The sequence below is a fragment of the Phacochoerus africanus genome, chromosome 11, assembly GCF_016906955.1.
Source record: "Phacochoerus africanus isolate WHEZ1 chromosome 11, ROS_Pafr_v1, whole genome shotgun sequence".
Taxonomy (NCBI): Eukaryota; Metazoa; Chordata; class Mammalia; order Artiodactyla; family Suidae; genus Phacochoerus; species Phacochoerus africanus.
Window position 1 is genome coordinate 49485681 of NC_062554.1, and position 19986 is coordinate 49505666.

Sequence of the window (19986 nt, forward strand, 5' to 3'; positions counted from 1 at the left end):
TTCTGGTAGCACGTGTGATAAAATCCACAAAGACAAAATGAAGTGACAAGTAAAACCACTGACAAAGGAAGATGAACCTGTGGAGGCGATCAGTTGGGGTAAACCTTGCTTTCCTCCCACAAAAGGAGCAGACTGAGATGTTGTCTGGGCAACAGTTGAATTTCCCTTCCTAAATAGACAGCTACATGCGCATATCACCAGCTAAGTGCAAAATCAATTTTATCTTCAGCAGCTTTATTGCTTATACGACTTATATAATTGCCTAAGAGCCTTCCTTTAACTGTAGTGAGTCACTGGTTTACTGCTATAAACATTTGTTTTTTGGCTGTTTTCTGGCATTTAGAAATTAACCGTCCCCTCTTTTCATTCCGCGTTTCAATGAACTTAGATAATTACAACTTTTTGCCCTGATGCGTAGTGTGGAGGTCTAGTGTGAGCCTGAGATGTGTCTTTCACATGTGGACAGTGAAAGGAAAAATTGTAGGAGAAAGATTGAGTTCAAATAAGATGATCAGCTAAATAGAATGAGTAAATCTATTTGGATCTAAGGATGTGACATTTCTTTTTTTGCTTTGGACAGCCAACAACGCACAGAAGACAAATACTCAGACCTCCGATATGACCCAAACTGGAAGAGTAAGAACAAGGAGGGAAGGTTGCTGGCAGTGGAAGCATCGCCAGAGTCTGCAGGCAGCTCAATGGAAAATATGACTCTGCGTCCCCTCTACCCTTCCAAGGAGGCTTCGATGGAACTCTCAGGGGGGAACGGGGAACAGAAAAAGAGCCCACAGAGCACAGCCTCCTTACTTGGGAGTGAATTCGTAAGCCCAAACTACGAGCGTGTCGCCCATCACCGCAGCGAGCTGTTTTCGGAGGGGAGTGACAGTGACCAGCAGGAGAAGTCCAGCGACCTCTCTCGATACTTGAAGAGTTCGAGTTCACACAGTGAGGTGTTCCTGCCAGGATCCCGGGGCCCTCGGCGAAAGAAGTCCAGACAATACTTCGTGGAAAAAAACAAGCTGACATTGGGGTTACCCACTCCAAAAATGGACTCCTATCTTCAACTTCACCATAAAAAAAGGGGGGACACTCACCCAGAACAGGTATGTAGAGGCTACTTAAAAATCCCTTCCCAGCATCTGCCTTGCATTTGCCTCTGTTTGAAATGGCTGGATAGCACTGCCTTTGGCATGGTGATGTCACTGTCACCACAGGGCTGAGTAAAACAAACTCCCTATGCCTTGCCCCTCTTTGAAGAAGGGGGAAATTATTCCACAAATGCTTAAGAGTGAAATAAAAGCCGTCAATGGCTTAGAGTGCTGGAAATCAATTATTAGTCCTGGAATGTTTCCATTCAGGGAACTCACGGAAATTTTTTTTACACTGTATACTCCATTAGATAAAATACGGGGCTGATGGTTTGAGTCCCTGTGTTGGTTGCTTTTGTTTCCGCTAAGCCACTGGTTTTCAACCCTATTGAATTCTTTTCTCCATTATGTTGGAGGTGATATGACACACTATCAGGAACTCACAAACAGAAGTGATTTTCAACTCGGATTCTGTATACATATTGGGCGGCATCGGGAGGGGACAGAGTACCTGGGGTGTTTTTTGTTATTATTACCCAGGTGTTTCAATTACCTTTCCAACTCCCATTGATGAGCACTGAACACGTCTTTTATCCTGTGCAAGTGATGTGATGTGATTAAACTTTAGTCTCTCCATCTCTAAAATGCAGTATCAGATTAAGCGCCCTCCCTTTCTCATCTGATCACTTCGAGGGTAAATTCTATCCCAGGTAATAAATTCAAAACCCGTCAGAGTCGGTCAACTTAGTTCTCTTTCATGGGCGCACATGAAGATCACATCAGCCCACCTCCTAGTGGTGTGTTCATGGACTTGGAAAATACAGTGGCAGGATTGGTGCCTCCACTGTTATTGGGGAAACAACTTGAAATTCATCATTCACTGATGTGAGATCATTTTCAAATATGAAGGAGAATGAATTTCACTGTATTTAGGGATGTCCTTTGACCTCTTCCAAATTCGAAATGGTTTTATTCAGAGTGCTCTAACCTGTAAGTATTTTCTGACGGAAAGAGAGGGGTGAGATGGGTGAACATTTGTCCTTCTTTTTTTTAATTGATAAGCTTTTTCTGTGGTCTTGGAAGACTCTGTCACACCCTTGCCTTTGTAACTAATAATAGGACAAAGGAGTGGGTGTGGTAGATTTGATGATCAAAACAAATACTTAGCTGGCTTCAAACAGAATTTTCAACATTTTGGACCCAGTTTTAGTTGTTAATATGCTTTTTTCCATAAAACTTATGTGAAATTTGGAATTTTGCTTGGTTGCTCATTTTTAAATATATATAAATTCTGTGAAAAGTGTTTATAGCCAACAATTTCTCTTAGACTAGGACAGGTTTTCATTACTTGAAAATCTATTTTCCTCCACTAATTTCTTTGAAAGAGATGGAAAATGTCTTACAACTAGAAATATTTAACAGGTAAATGACCTCTGTTGTTAAGTGAATGAATAAATGTCAATTACCATTGCACAGCCAAGGAAACCCAGGTTTTTTTTGGGTTTGTTTGTTTGTTTTGTCTTTTTTTTTGCCTTTTCTGGGGCCGCTCCCACGGCATATGGAGGTGCCCAGGCTAGGGGTCTAATCGGAGCTGTAGCCACCGGCCTACGCCAGAGCCACAGCAACACGGGATAGAGTTGCATCTGCAACCTACACCACAGCTCATGGCAACGCCGGATCCTTAACCCACTGAGTGAGGCCAGGGACCGAACCCATAACCTCATGGTTCCTAGTCGGATTCGTTAACCACTGCACCATGATGGGAACTCCAACCCAGGTTTTTAACACATTATTTTGTTGCAAGCTACCCATGCCCAGTTGAATCAGACGGGGTCTTAAGCAGTGTATTGTATTTGGGAAGATTTGAAAGTAAGTCTAAGAAGTTCACAACATCCCAGTAAATATGTCAGCCTTTTTAAAAAATAAAAATAAAAAGATAAAACTTGAAAAGCTGATTACTAAGTTCACATTAAAAATAGGCAAGAATAATAAAGCAAGCTCTGGAAATTGTCATGCAAGAATCTAGCTTTACTAGATAGGATAGTATATTTCAAGCTTAAATAAATAGTAGGGTAATATTTAATATTTATACAGACAAAAATAGAAGAATGAAACAGAAAGTCTAGAAAGAGAACAAATTAGGGTAAGACTATGTGATCTGATATTATGATTTGATAAAGGCAGGACCTCAAGTCAGTGAGGAAATTATGGGTTATTCAATAAAACAATTGGATAGACATTTTGGAAAAAATGAAGTTGTATCTACAGCTTATATCGTATAGCGAGATAAATACTAAATGGATTGAATACTTAATTTTTTAGAAATTAAACTTTTAGAACTTAATTTTTAGAAATTAAAATTTTAGTAGTAAAAATTCTAGGGAAAGAACAGGAAAATTCTTATATTACCATGAAATTATTCAAAATCCAGAATCTACAAAAGATTGATACATTTGACTCCAGTTGACCCTTGAGCAACATTGGTTTGATCTGTCCACTTATTTACAGATTTTTAAAAATATACACATACTACAGTACTACACAATTTTTGGTTGGCTTAATTCACAGATACAGAACTGCAGATATGGAGGACCAATGGTAAAGTTACACATGGATTTTCAACTGTGTGGAGGTCAGTGTCTCTCACTCCCACTTTATTCAAGGGCCAACTGTACATAAATATCAAAAGCTTCTGCAAGAAAAAAGCATAAGAAAACCAAAACATAAAGCACTAGCGAAAATATTTCTTACTCATATCACAAACAAAACAGTAATAGCTCTAATATATAAAGAGCTCCTAGAAGTCAATAAGAAAAGACCACTATCCCAATATAGTAATTCACAAAAGATATGAATAGCTAATTCACAGAAAATTTAATACATGTGGCTATTAAACATATGAAAAGATACCCAGCTTTGGTCAGTATAAGAGAATCATGAAATACTACTACACTGGGATTCCATTTTTCATCTACAGTTAAACCAACAGAATTCCCAAAGTTTGATGAACCTATGGACAAAAAAGTATAGTCAAGGTAGTGAGAGAATAAATTGGAATAACTAGCATGGGGGACAATTTGTTAGTATCTACTTAAAGTGCAAATGCTACATACACTCCTTGAGAAAGTAAAGCAGAATGGCCAAGAGTACAGGTTTTCAAACCAGGGTGGCTGACAAGGCCACCTGCTAGCTGTCTGACCTTGAACAGATTAACTTCTCTGCTCCTTTAAAATGAAGATAATAATAGTACCTTCCTCACAGGATTATAAAGAAAATTAAATAATATAGAAAGAGTGCTTAAATTAATGCCTGGCTTAGAGCCAGCAGTGTATAACTGCTAGTCATTATTATTTTAAAATTTTGACCCAACATTTTCCGCTCCCAGGAATGTTTCCTAATTATGTGTGTGCAGTTGCAAAATAACCCTTGTACAGAATCATTCATTTCATCCTTATTTGTAAGAGCAAAAGATTAGAAAGAACCCAGATGGCTATCATTTGGGGACTTTCTAATAAATTATAAGAAATCCATATAACAGAGTACACTGTAGCTGTTAAAAAAAAATGAGGGAGTTCCCATCATGGCTCAGGGGAAATTAAGGATCTGGCGTTGCCATGAGCTGTGGTGTAGGTCGCAGAGGCGGCTCAGATCCTGTGTTGCTGTGGCTGTGGTGTAGGCCAGCAGCTACAGTTCTGATTTGACCCCTAGCCTGGGAACCTCCATAGGCAGTGGGTGTGGCCCTAAAATATAAATAATAAGTAAATATTTTAAAAAATGAGATGTTCCCTATGCACTGTTATAGAAAGCCTATCAGGATTTTTTATTACTAAGAGAGAAGTTAAAGTTGTGGGAAAGTGTATATAGTATAGAAAAGTGGGGAGGAATAAAAATATATCTATTGTATTCTCTTAGAATGCTTTAAAAAAGTGAGAAAGAATACATAAGTGGTTAATTGAAGATAGTGGAGGGGGAACAGATTGGAAACACAACTTTTCACCAAATTTATACCTTTTCATATCCCTTCTTTCCAAACCTATGCCTATGTGTTGACAATATACAGCATTTTGTAGGAACCCTGGTAACTTTATCCCCCCATGGCTCACAGTCACCTAAATTGCACTTTTGCTTGTAAACAACAGCTCAAGAGTAGGACCATTAATTTTTAAATTCAATTGTTCCACAATCTTTTCACCAGTTTTCATATCTCTGTTAATCTAATATTAAAATGCACTGGAAAAAAAATCACCTTCAAAAATATTTTAAATCTTGGTCATGTGATGTGTAAAGCAAGGAGATGATGTAAAAACCAACACACACTAGAGGGCACCTGAGCATCACGGTCGGCCAGTAACTTCGCTGGTGTACTCAGTGCTTGTTTTTATTCATGATTTATTTGGCAGCCAGAAGTATTTGTCTGAAACTCACTAGAATTTGAGCCAATTTATGATCTACCATTAAAGGAAACTGTTGCTAGGAAAATGAGCTACCTTTCTATCCCGACTCTAATGTGACTTTGAAGACTAATGAAGGTAAAATTTAGTATGGTCTCAGAGAAAAGCAATCTGTGCTTTACACATGTTATTCTGTTCCCTCCTTGTAATTTCTTTCAATTACAAATCCTTTTCCACGTGAATACATAAAGGTTCTTCAGTGACCTATACCCTCCAAGACAATATAAAGTGCCACCCACTACCCATTCTGAGCATCAGCACATCTTTGTGGCTGTTACTGAGACAGCAGGTCAGTCGGCCAGCAAACATTTATTGAGCAACTGTGTGCTCAGTCCTCTTCTCAGGACTGGGGATGCAACAGAAAATAGGACATGCACAGCTCGGTCTTTAAGGAACTTACATCCAGTCCTGTGAACACAGGCAAGACACATGTAACAGAATAATTTTAGGTACAGATAAAGACCTCAAAGCAGACAGCATCATCTTTATTTAATAATGAGTAGGGTGTAACTGGAGTGTTTAACGAGGTGCTTGGGGAAGGGCTCTCTGAGGGGACAGCATAAGAGTTGAGATGTGAATGGATGAGAAAGAGAAGGCTGTGTGAGCTCTGGGGGGAGAGCTTTGGTTGGTCTCAGCCTAGGCAGCAGCATTCTCTCAGGGGCAACACCATGTTATAGGAAAAAAGATGAAACCCAAGCAGAACACAGGTTTGGGATTCAGACAATCATGAATTCAGTCCTGGCTCTTCAGTGTCCTGGGTGGTACCACACTCTAGATATTTAATAAAGGGACTCTTCAAACCTGGTCTGCTTCATCTACTATATGGGGTCAATTTCTGCCTTGGAGAGCTATTGGAAGAATTTATACAAAGCTCCTGACTCAGTGAAGGGAAGCTGTTATTACCACTGGTCATGCCCTAAGCCATGAGAAAGGAAAGGAATCCAACTGGGAATAGGTCCTCTAAACACTTTTTTTTTTTTTCCCCAGACTATGGTGGCTCAAAGTGAAAGGGATGAGATGTCAGGTAGACAGGTTGACAGAAGGATAACATCCGTAGGCTCTAGCAGCCCATTCTATCATGTGACTGCCAAAAGACTGTCCATAAGAGGGTTGCACTTAGGCACACCTCACACTCACCATGCAGTCTCCCGAGGGTCCCCAGTCAATCAAACACTGCCCCATGGATGACAGGAGCCTATAGTCATGTATCCAATCCACTGGGAATATTTCTTTAAAAACTGCATTTCGTCGCAGATGATGGTTTAGATATTTATGTTTGGTGATAAGAAACTATGAATATTTGACACTTAAGTTTTGAAGTACAATTTCATATCACAACTCTTTCCCTTCTTTCTTCTCCACTGCCTTGACAAGTGTTCTTCTTGGGTACAAATCTGATTATATCCATCTGCTGCTTAATGAAGACTCCCTTTTAATTTCAAGATAAAATTCTTGTGACCCTGTGTGACCTGGCCAAGTTCCTGCCATTTTAGCCTCATCCTTCAGAACTTTTCCCTTGCATCCTATGTTCCAGCCCTCCTCTGGGAACCCACATCTCCCAGAACCCGGCATTTCCCCTGGGCAACTGATGGACCACTCTTCCCTGTCTTGTTAGCTTGGAAAAATCTCACCCTCCTTTTGAGATTTCAGTTCAAAGTCCTCTGCCTTTATGAGCACTCTACCTCCCTCCCACTGCTTCCCTCACACCTGAACATCCAACAGACCACCCGTGACAATACTGTTTTTCCTATTTAGTTTATGCGTCTGTATGTCTTTATATGACTCTAAACTCCTAAAGACAGGGGCCAGCTCATCTCTGAATTCCCAGAGCCTGGCATACTGTAAGCCCTTCCTAATCTTTTTTTTTTTTTTTTGGCTTTTTGCCATTTCTTGGGCGGCTCCTTTGGCACATGGAGGTTCCCAGGCTAGGGGTCTAATGGGAGCTGTAGCTGCTGGCCTACACCAGAGCCACAGCAACGCGAGATCCGAGCCGCATCTGCAACCTACACCACGGCTCACGGCAACGCCAGATCCTTAACCCACTGAGCAAGGCCAGGGACTGAACCCGCAACTTCATGGTTCCTAGTCGGATTTGTTAACCACTGCGCCACGATGGGAACTCCACACTTCCTAATCTTTGATGAAGATATATAATTTTTAAATACTTTTGGAGAGGTTCAGAATTTTATCATTTTTACAATAAAAAAAAAAAAAGACTAACTTGAGATTGTGCTATTGACTCTGGAATTTGGCATCAAAAGACTGGATTTCAGCTCTGTTATTATTAGAGCCAGTTGTTACCATTGATACATTTTTTAAAAATCTTGCTGATCTTTGGGTTTTCCACATTAGAGTAAGTTCTAATGTTTGCCGCCTTCTGCAGACCTAGGATTATTTAAATAACCAAATACGATACGGTATGTAAATGTTTTGGCATACATCTGGCTCCTGTATAAATGTCATATTTACTATTGAGCACTTGATTTGAATTTAGTCACCTGATGGGTGACTAGTCACCTAGTAAAATTTTAGTCATCTAGTAAGATTAATATCTAAGGGATATAATGCTCTCCTTTTCCATGGCTTTGAATTTTGTGAAATTTTGGTCATCTGTGATATTAAGCTTTACCTTAAATAATGATCATCCTATTCTAATTATATTTGATTAGAAATACAGAATTCTTTTTCATTTAATTCTTCCCATTTTGTGGTATTTTTGAGTCCCACATCTCATATTTTACTCTTAAAAATTATTCATCTACAGAGTATGTACTCTGTGCATGTTCATTGATTGGTCGTGTTTTTTTTTTTTTTTTTTTTTGCCCTCTGCAATCACTACAAGAGCACTCACTTATGACAGTATAATTTAAATTGAACTTTATGGTTTTTCAATACAAGACATTTCTTAAGGCATCCTTCTTGTGTGCATTATTTGGCACTTACTGCTTAACTACCAATTTGTGTGATCTACAGAGTGACACTTCATTAACCTGATGGCACTGAGGAGGGATCCATGAAAAGAAAACTTACCCCATAACTGAAGTATGCCCTTTTGAAAAACAGAATTTGAACATACTTAATCATGTATGTTCTTAATCATTTAAGGATAGCTTCATCATGTATGTTTCTTTCTTTTTTTTTTGCTTTTTCTAGGGCCGCACCTGTGGCTTATGGAGGTTCCCAGGCTAGGGGTCGAATTGGAGCTGTAGCCGCCAGCCTATGCCAGAGCCACAGCAACGCAGGATCTGAGCCACACCTGCGACCTACACCACAGCTCACGGCAACAGCAGATCCTTAACCCGCTGAGCGATGCCAGGGATCGAACCCACAACTTCATGGTTCCTAGTCGGATTCGTTAACCACTGAGCCATGACGGGAACTCCAATCATGTATGTTCTTAATCATCAGAGGATAGCTTTCAAAAACGTGCCTGGTGCCCCCGATAATTCTGTGCTCCTACCCAGGCCACATTGCTCTGTCCTGAAGTAAAGTCGAGAGCCCCGTGATGGGAACCATCCTTTGCCTCTTTAGCAAATGCCCCCAAAGGCTGCCATTCAGCGGTCGTTTTTGCTGTTGCGTATCTGCTCTTGAGGAGCTTCTGGCCAAGTGGGAAGCAGACAGTAAACAGTCAAGGCCAAGTGATAATTGCTCTCCTGGAGACATGATGTGCGGCCCCAAAGGAACCCGGAAGGAAACGTGCTCAGCTCTGTCAGGGGAAGTCAGAGAGGGCTTCACAGAAGAGGCAGCCATTGAACTGACTCTTTAGAGAGAATTGGAAGGTAACAGGTGGAGGTGGGCAGCAGGCAAAGGGAGCACGTGGGATGGCATGAGGGTAAGAAAGGACACTGATGAAGTAGAGACTGGTGGGTACTGCGGGAACCACTGTGGTGCTGGTCAGGAACTGGCAGCTGGTCAGTTAATCAAATAAAATGTTCAAAGCAGATATAACAGGCGATGACCTTAAATACTTTACTTTCACTTAAGGTTTGTAAATATACACTATTTTGAGAGTTCCCATCATGGCTCAGGGGTTAACAAACCCAGGTAGTATCCATGAGGACTCAGGTTTGATCCCTGGCCTCGCTCAGTGGGTTAAGGATCTGGCATAGCCGTGAGCTGTGGCGTAGGTTGCAGATGTGGCACGGATCCCGCGTTGCTGTGGCTCTGGCGTAGGCCTGCAGCTGCAGCTCTGATTCGACCCCTAGCCTGGGAGCTTCCGTAAGCCACGGGTGTGGCCCTACAAAGACAAAAAAATTAAATAATTAAAAAAATAAATAAATATACACTATTTCGCCAACTTTTTACTGTGGGGCCCATCCTTCCTGCAAGCACATATTCTATGGACTGGAGTTTTGCATTATCTTTCTCACGTCAGTTTGAAAGATGGATGATTTCCACTTCCAGTTTCTTAAAAGTGAAGTAAAAACTTAAGAAGTATTTAGAAACGACCTAAGAACACAATCTTTCCAGATTTCTGTGACGGTCCCCTAGTCTTTTACACTTGCCCCCTCCCCAGTTATTTTGCCATTTGCTTTGTCGGATCATTCTAAATTATTTAACTTAGTTTTCATGACAACCACAGCTCTCTATTCACACTCAGATTTCTCCAGATTATCTAATTTTTAAATAGTTCATACTTCTAACATGTAAAAGAGGAATAAACAGGTTTCAGAACACAGGTAAAAGCCCCTTGGTAAACACACAACTGAACTACTGGCATCCCAAGGCAAACCAGGAGCATTTGGCTGTGGGTGTTAGTTGTCTTATGCAGGGGCTGGAGAGTGTTCCTTAATCCACTGAGTCAGTTAAGGAGAAGGTGGATAGTCCTGTGTTGTGTGTGACTAGATTGTGAGGATGGCAGTGTCGGGATGCAGGCTAGAGAAATTGGCAGAGGCCTTTCACGTAGGCCCTTTCATGTCACTTTAAAGCAGAGGCTCTCAGAATATGGTCCCAGGACCAGCAGCATCAGAATCACCTAGGACATCATTAAAAAAGCAAATTCTCATCCCCAATCTCTCAAATCAGAAACTCTGGGGTAAGGCCTTTACACCTGTGTCTTAACAAGCCCTCCAGGTCATCCTGATATGTGTTCAAGTTTCAGAACTACCGTGCTAAGGAGTCAGATCCTTTCCTCCATAAGACATGGAATTATTGAAGAATTTTAGTAATGGAGCAGTTTGAAGGCTGTGACCATCCAGAAGTCAGACTTACATAGTCCTAGTTGTATTATAGAGTTTAGATTGCTCGCTAATCAACCTTCATAAAGGTTTCACAAGGTATTCCTAAAAATCTTTGTTGCTTTCTTGAAAATGGTTCATTGCTTCATTTATTTGCATACAATCACTAAGAGCTGTCAGGCACTGTCCTATGTACTTGAAATACATCAGTGAACAAAACAGACACCAATCCCGGCCCTTGTGCAGCTACCTTTCTATCAGAGGAGACATACAGTAAACAAAACCGATAATGAGTGTATTAGAAGGGGATATAAGTGCTGGGGAGAGAAATGGAGCAGAGCAGAGAGATAGGGGGTGTTGGGCATAGAGGTTACAATTGTAAATAGGTCATGAAGGAGGTGAGAGAGTTCCATGCAAACAGTTAAGGAAAGAGCTTTCCTGGAAGAGCAAACAGCAAATGCAAAGGGCTGGAGAGCTGAAGGGCCAGCGGGCCTGGTGCCGAGCCAGCAAGGGAGGGAAGAGAGATGAGGTCCTAGTTTCCACCTTGCTTTGTTGTTGTTATTGTTGTTGTTATTTTGGCCACAACTGTGACATGTGGAAGCGCCCAGGCCAGAGATCAAACCTGCGCCAGAAGTGCAGCAACACTGGATCCTTAACCCACTGTTCCACAAGGTAATTTCCTTGTTTTGTTGACAGCCACCCTTTAATATAAACCACAAAACTAGACAGATAAACAATAGATTATACACGTTCTGAGGTAAGTGGAGCATCCAGTGAGCAATGTAAAGTGATCTTCTCACTCAGTAATGTTTACTGAGCATGCATGGGCCAGGCACATTCAGAGCCACCACGGAGCTCATGGGCGTACCGCCCTGGAACTGGACAGCCCGCACAGAGGCCCTCCTTTTGGTGTCTTCGTGGGACTTGCCATCCAGAGGGGAGACAAACATAATGACCAGGGTGAAACTCATCACACAAGGGAGAGTATAGAGCACTAAGGTCAGAGCTCAGGTGCATCTATGATAACCCCCTGGAGGTTATCAGGGAGGGCTTCCTGGAGGAAGTTATATTTCAGCCAAGGCTAGAACCATGAGTGGGATTGATCAGAATAAGTGAGGTGAAGAGGAGTCTCCAGGCAAAGAATGGCTTCTGCCTAGACCCAGAGCACGTGGCCCAAAGCAGACCTGAAACAGTACAGCCTGAGGAGAGCAGAAAGTGGAGGCCCAAGACTAGAGCAGGCAGGGCCTCATAAACCTTTAAAGGTAAAGGGCAACAGAAAAGCATTGGAGGGTTTGTTAAGGAGGTGCCTGGCATAATTAGTTTGGGGGGTGTTAAAAGGTCGAGTATCTTACCCAGAAAATGAATGTATGAAATAATATACCCAGAGGTCTCAGTGTCAGCAAATTCTCACTGAGCACGTCCGTGCTAAATCCATTACGAAATGCTCTATCGGATGGGGAAAATGGCCAACAGCAGAGCCAAAATGTTTCAGGGGTTTTGTCTCCAAATAGCTGGATAATTAATACAAATCCCCAGATAATTCAAACTGCTGTTCCAAATACCCGTGTTGGGGCCTGACAGCGGCAGGCTCTTTGTGCTGTCACCCTCACCCCTTCTGCTGGCCAAGTGTAAGTACAGGTGGCAGCGGCGCTGATGTCGGCGGGTATAAACAGATGCAGAGCAAAACGTATTAGAAACAGGCCTGAGTTCATAATGCAGATCATTCATTAGCCAAGTTAACAAAGACATGGCCACTGAATCCACTGATTATGTCCCCAAGAGAAGGATTCAGTCATAGATGGTGCTGGAATGCTGGTGAGCAGATTCCACATTTAGAAAAACAGGACTCTGGCCTGTTTTCTTTTGAATATGTGCTCATTGTTAATACCATCAAGGAAAGAGAATAACAAGCAACCTAATAAATTAATGTGAGGCTCCCCAAGACATCTACAATAAGGTTATTAATACAAAATAATATAAAGTGGGGGGAAGGACCCAAACCTCCAGTGATCGCAGGCCTTCGCAGTAATCCGCTATTTCAACATGTTTCAATATGTGTGTTTCTGCAGAAACACATTAATTCACAGAGCTCTTGGTAAAGCATCAACTTTTTTTTTGCAGTGCTGCTTCTCTAAGAACCTGATGAGTTTCTTTGAGAGAGAAGTAGCAGCCCAATCTAGCTCAGCTGTACTCAATCTGAGTTGCTCTCCTACATACAAACCCTCACTTCAAAGCCAGGAACATAATGTACAATTTTTTAATGGCTCTAGACCCAGGCACTCAGGCGCTCTGCTCTGCGCCTTACCTCAGTGTAAACACCTAATCAAGATTGCCCGCGCTTCAACAATAGCCGCCAAATGCAATTCGAGAACCACAAGCCTTTGAAGTCCTCCCAGCAAAGGCCGGTTTTCTAGTCTGGGATAATGACATGCCATGATTGCTGTCTTTGTTGTATCTTTTCAGTAGAGAAGCAATTATAGGCCCCAATTTAACAGAATAGACATTACACAGCTTATGATGCTCAAAATGCAATTTCATTTGATCATTTTCTCGATTTGATTGGTATTAATAGAATGGTTCACCAAGGGGAAAAAAAGGAATAGCTGGCAGAGGTTGTGTCCCATTCCACTTTCAAAGAGATAATGTAGAAGCATGTTTTACTCACCCAGAGACTCACCAGGGTGATTCAGAAGCCGAGTTCCACCCAAACAGCCTGTGTGGGTGGAAATCTGGCCTATCCTACATTCTCTGGGGAAGGCAGTGCAGGAGGCCAATGTCGTTTTCATTTATAAACCTTTCATCAGAGCTCTATAAAGGATCTCACTGTTGTTAATCAAACAATTAATATTACCTATGAAAAATCAAAGTAACCCAGCGCCCTTTACAAAAGACAGGGAATCAGATCTCCTAGTGGCAGATCTAGGAATAAACCCAACTTCTCCCAGACTCCAGTTTGCCCAAGACATCCCGAATTTGAGATTTTAAAAAGGATTAGTTCCTCACCCACTTAGCCTCTTGACGCTTTTCTTCCCCCCTGTCCTGACCTTCATTTTCTCCTCTGGGACAGAGTTGATTTTTCTTTGAAATGACTCGGGTTTCTGTTTAACATCATGACAGTAAGGGATTGAAGCCTTTGAGAAAATAATGGCAAGTGTTGTAAAACCTTGTACTTTTATAGTCATCTTGTATTTCTTGAATCAGAGAGGGCCTGAGAGATGGAAACATGAGAAATGGTTCCTGACCGTGAATATTTATAACTCCAAACTTCCCATTTCAGCTCAAGTTAAAGTGTTCCATGGTGCTGCGAAGTTTTCCATTTGCAGGGTAGGTAATCACTCAAAACCTGCTGATTGCTTCCATTTATCATCAGAAAATTCCGTGGTCCTATAGTGTACATTTTGTTCCTTGCATTAGCGGTGAAAATTCAAACATGGAGAAGTGTTATTTTCATTTTCTTCCCATTTTCAGATCAACCTTTAAGTACTGAAATTTCCACACTGTCTATCTGCCCTATCTGTATATTGGAATACAACTGTGATACAAAGACATTCAGATAGAGAGATGGTTACACCCCAAACAAAAGAAACAAATCGGCTTTCTTGTGCCTAAGAAGCCACACTGGGTGGTAAGGAATGAGGTTATCTTCATCCTCAAATGCTTACTACTTAACATTTAATGAGTATTTTTAACTCTTTCTGTATTGAATACTAGTTTGCGCAAGTACAAAGTCAAAGTCAACAGCAGAGGGAGAATTTAAATACAACCGTAACAGATTCTAAACCCCAAGTTTTCCCAGTGTTACACCTTTCTGCTTCTCATGCTACATATCCCACCAGGGAAAATTTAGCAAAACCAGTATAAAATCCTGAATCTACTTTTTTCTTTTTTTTTGGCTTTTTAGGGCCACTCATGCAGCATATGGAAATTCCCAGGCTAAGGACCACAGCAACGCAGGCTCCAAGCCACACTTGTAACCTACACCACAGCTCACAGCAACACTGGATACTTAACCCACTGAGCAAAGCCAGAGATCAAACCCCCATCCTCATGGATACTAGCTGGACTCGCTACCACTGTGCCACAATAGGAACTCCCTGAAAAATTTTTTTTTTCTTTTTATAGCCATACCTGTGGCATATGGAAGTTCCCAGCTAGGGGTCAAATCTGAGCTGCAGCTGCCAGGCTACACCACAGTCACAGTAACACTGGACCAGAGCTGTGTCTGTGACTGACGCCACAGCTTCCGGCACCACCAGATCCATAACCCACTGAGCGAGGCCAGGGATTGAACCCACATCCTCACAGAGACATCGTTGGATCCTTAACCCACTGAGCCACAACGGGAACTCCTGAATCTAAATTTTTAAATTTAAGTACATCAGTTTAGAAACAAGGAGACCAGCAGTTGCAAGTGACAAAGCAGAGTGGCCCTATTCCCTCTCTCTTTCTCCATCCATAGATGATGTTTAAACCTCTATGAAAACAGACAAGCAGATAACTCCTGCCTCGAGAGGGGGCATGTGATTAGGTAGTGAGGGGAGGAACGTCTACCAGGGATGGACTAGAAGCACTAGAGATTGTACTCAATACTTCCAAAATCTTTGCCATCGTAGAACTTTAAATTTGCTTTCTGAAATGCTTCCTGGGAGCTAGAATTCCATACAGCACAGAGACAATCTAATTTCTTGATTTAAAACAGGTGGCTAAAGGAGGCCATGAGAACCTCCATAAGTTGGGAACCTAAGTCCCATCAATAATTTGGGGACCTAAACCTCACAAAGCTGCCTTCATCACTGGCTCCCAAAGCTGTCTGCAAGTTAGACCCACCTGGGAAGTTTTTAAAGTACAAGACTGATGAGGGCCACCCCCAGGGCTTTTGACTTAAGTGGTCTGGAATGGGCTTAGAGCATTAATATGTTTTAAAAAGCTTCCTAGGTTAGTCTAATATCTAAAGTTAAGCACCACTAATCTACATCATTCTGATTCATTGGGCTGCCAAAACTAAAAATTCTGCAAGTCAAAGATGATATTTCCCATAAGCAAGTTTGTTTAGCAAAATTCCTTTTTTTTTTTTTTTTTTTTAATGGCCACATCTGCAGCACATGGACACTCCCAGGCCAGGGATTGAATCTGAGCTGCAACTCAGATGTGACCTACACCACAGCCATGGCAACACTAGATCCTTTAACCCACTGTGCCAGGTCGGCTATCAAACCCATACCTTCACTGCGACCTGAGCTGCTGCAGTAGGGTTCTTAACCCACTGTACCATAGCAGGAACTCCACAAAATACTTAAATGTAGCAGCGCTGGAATTAGACTGCCTGGCTCCTCTGCTTTCTAGCTGTTAATTTGGGGCAAGTTACTTAACCTCTCTATGCCTCAGTTTTCTCATTTGCAAAAAGGGGATATAAAAGGTACATACCTGATAAGATTGTTGCGAGAATAACTAATATGTACTAAGTGCTTAGGACAGCTACTGGCATCCCGTGAGCATTCAGTGTATATTCGTTATTTCTATTGTTGTTATTCTTATCATCATCTTGGAGTGTAGTATCACTTCCAACATGAGCTTCAGCATCCAGCTCCAAAAGCTGTCCTAAAACCAGATCCCCTGAGTATGTATTGAGCATTTAAAGTAATTACTAGTTTGACCTCAACACACCAATTCTCACTTCATCCCTGCAAGAGAAAATATTGTTTATTCCCATTTTCCTTAGGAACAATCCAGGTCCCTGAGGACTGAGACGAATCCTTGAAATGAACTATAAATAAAACGTAGCCCTGCAGGACCTCTCTCTAGAGTACACAGGCTTGAGCCCCATGCCCCTAAGACTAAAATGAATCCCGTTAACATGCTGTATGTGTTTTACCCCCTTAGATCTCCTACCCCATCAGAGTAACTGACAAGACGCCTATTCAGAACGCCAAAGAGACTGGAAATGCGGCTATCGACCCTGAAGACAAATGGCATCAAAGAGCCCAACAGCTAAAGGTCACCTGCTAGATTGAATTTTAAGTGTGTTTCAAGGGTTACTGCTGAATCTAAGTGATGTTTGTGGCTGACTTCTTATCACTTAAGAGTTTATTCTGATGCCTGAGAGTTGTTACCTGCCTTCCAATGAGTAAGACCGACTTATACCCAGCCAGCCAACCCTACCCGCTTTTCCAGAGTTCTGTTTCCTAGAGGAAAATCATCAGATCATTCTGGAAACATTCAGAGCAATGGCATGGAGAAAACACAGGCAGGAAAAAAATCACAGTTCCAAAAGACTGTTGCATTCTGTGCTACTCCCAAATCTGTTTCCTTGAACTTGTCAGTCACATGGTATCCATAGGTAATGGGGTGCAGGGTACCTAAAATGGGTGCAAATCCCCAGAGCCTCACTGAACTCCCGTTTGCAGGATGTGAAATCCTGCTACCTAGTAATTTAGCATAACAACATCCTGGTTTTGGCCATGGGTTTACAGCTTTGAAATCACAGTGTGGTTTAAGGGAAGATTTTTGTGAAACTGTCCCCACTGACTGTTTTTCTAGAAGAGCCCAAAAAAGCACTAGCAGCTGATTTCTTCCTGAAGCAGAATATAGAGTTACGTGGACCAGTCACTCTTGGAACCCATTTTATACCTGCTTCAGAGGGTAAGCCCTTTGAAATCACCAGCCTGTACAGCCTGTAGACTTCATCAGTGAAAACTATGTACAGTGGTAAAGGTAATAATAAGAAGGAAATTCATTCCAGTTTCTGAAAAGTTAGAAAAGAGGGACAGCTCAAATCATCTTTTCTCCTCCACAGTGGCCTCCAGGCTACTCTTAGTTGCAAAAAAAAAAAGAAAAGAAAAGAAAAGAAAACAGCTGTTAACCTGTAGCTTCCTGAAAGCTGATGCCAGGGAGACCACAGCCCAAAGGTGGGGGGACGGGGAGAGATGTCTCCTGGCATTGGACGTAGAGGACATGATCTTGTGCCAGACCCAATAGAGCGCTGAGGGAGCTTGGCCCACAGGATTGAGGGGTCAGAGAAATGCATTAAGGCTTGTTCCATGTTGTGGGTAATGGACTGGGTGGGAAGACACGCAAGAATTTCTGGGCTTGACCTGCCATTTGCTTGACACATGCCTTGGGCAGATCTTGAAGTTTCTTCTTTCTTAAATGAAGCACTGGCCGAAATGATCAACAAGGTCCATTCCAGGTGCAAAATGCTATCAATCTATGATCCTTTATCTGGAGTTACTTCCATTACATTAGAAAACACACTTGAAGCATGTAAGATTCTTGCAGCTTATAGCTTTCACAGTTCACTATGGAAGAGTATAGGCATCTCAGCCAATGATAAAATAATCAAGGTTAAAAAAAAAAAAAAAACTCTACAGAAGAAAGCAAAAAGAATGCTGTTTAATCTGAGTGTACTAGAACTTGTTTCTAACCAACTCCTGAGGGAGGAAAGGAGCAAGACATCTAAAGATTGTTGGACATAAAGTAACAGCAACACTTGAGGTTTATCCTGTTTCGCCATTGTCTCATTAGCTGCTGCTTCTGTTTCTCTTGTACCAATGACACTATAAGCTGCCCGAACCTTAGCATTGTATTTTTCCCTCCTTCTCCTAGCACAGTGCTTTGCCCAAAGCTGATGCTCAATATTTAATGGTTGACTTTAAAAACCATCTAAAGATCATTTAGTAAATCTCCAAGTGAAAATGAGCCTCGTTTGCAATCTTTTTCTTGAAAGATGACTTTCAAAAGCATCTCCATATCCCTCAGTAAATCTTACTCACTTTTCTGAATAACTTCTACTAATAAGAGATCAAAGAAATTCATGCAACAAATATTTATTGAGTACCTACTAAATCCCAGGCACTAGGTTTTAGGTGGCTGGCCCAAAAGACATTAAAAAAAAAAAAAAAAAAAAAAAAAACCTCTTCAGAAAAACAAATAAAATCTGACAAAAGATCTTTTATTAAAAAAAAAAAAAAAAAGGCTCCTACCCTCAAGGAGCTCAGAACTTTAGTGGAAGTAGAAAGATGGTTACATGATCATTATCATGCAGGGATACCAAAGCAGGTATAAAATGCAGAGTAACTGAAAGAGCACATAGTGCTGCCTTCAAAAGACAGGAAGAGCCTTCTAAAAAGAGATGGCACTTGAGCTGACCCTAGAAGGACATGTCAAGATGTGCCAAGCAGACAAATGGGAGCAGAGGTATGGAAGTGTAGGGAATATAGTCTGACCTGGGCATTACCTAGAGCTGAGTAACTAAAGGGGAAAGTATGAGGGAAGGGTAGTGGAACCGGGGCTGGGCAGGTTAGCGAGGGGCCACAAAAGGCTTTTTATGTCCATCTGGAGTTCCCACTATGGCACAGTGGGTTAGTGACTTGGTGAGGATTTGGTCCCCAGCCCAGTACAGTGGGTTAAAGGTGCAGCTGCAGCCCAGATTCAGTCCCTGACCTGGGAACTTGCATATACCATGGGTACAGCCATAAAAAGAGATGGGGGGGGGGGGAGATTTTCAATTTTATCCTGCAGAGAGCAGGAAGCCATTGGCAACATTTAAGCATCATCGATTTCGTCAACATCATGATTTAATGACACTGGGCTCAGGTGTTAGAAAACTCACTCTAGCCAAGGTCTGAAGAACAGCTTGGAAAGGAGTAAAATTGCAAACAGTGAAGCCAGTCATGTGACCTCTGCTATAACTTCTGCAAGAGACAGGAGAGAACTGGAAGGGGGCAGTATTTGCTCTGTGTCACACGCTCCTATGCCATTAGTTCACTTTGCAGTAGGGTGGGTATATCTTATTCCACCAGCTGGATTACACTTGTGGGTGAGGACAGCGCCTGATGCCCCTCAGCCCCTGCCTTGAGACAGTCAGGAGGGGGAATTAACAAACTTAGCAATTGCTTAAACCAAGTGAAATGGTAGGAGAGAGAAAGCGAGTGGTTTCTGAGTGTCTGATTAGCAGCACTAACACCACTGAGGAAGAAAAGGAGGGGGGCTCTGGTGCTGGGAATGAAAGAGGGGAGGGCATGAGGCCGCCGGGGGTGGGCCAGATGTTGAGTTTGGAGGTGCCTGTGGGGAAGTGGAACCTGGAACTCGGGACAGACCTCTGAGTTGGCCCATGTGTACTTGCATCATAAGAATTCCCTGGTGGGTTGCAACCTTGGGAACTGCTGAGCGGCCCCAGGACTTAAGGGTAATGGGAGAAGCAGGAGCGGGGTGGGGTGGGGGGGTCAAGAACAGGGCCCTTGAGAGATGCGTAAGAATATAAAGGGTGAGCAG

At 42.1% G+C, this 19986-nt stretch overlaps 1 protein-coding gene across 1 annotated transcript in view; it reads left to right on the forward strand.

Annotated features, from left to right (window-relative positions):
* The window catches only part of JHY (junctional cadherin complex regulator), a 56220-nt gene that overhangs the window by 13460 nt on the left and 22774 nt on the right, over positions 1 to 19986 (forward strand). Inside the window, exons 2-3 of the mRNA XM_047754006.1 lie at positions 581 to 1103; positions 16597 to 16710. Coding sequence (XP_047609962.1) covers positions 581 to 1103; positions 16597 to 16710 — 637 coding nt within the window. The remainder of the gene's footprint in view (positions 1 to 580; positions 1104 to 16596; positions 16711 to 19986) is intronic.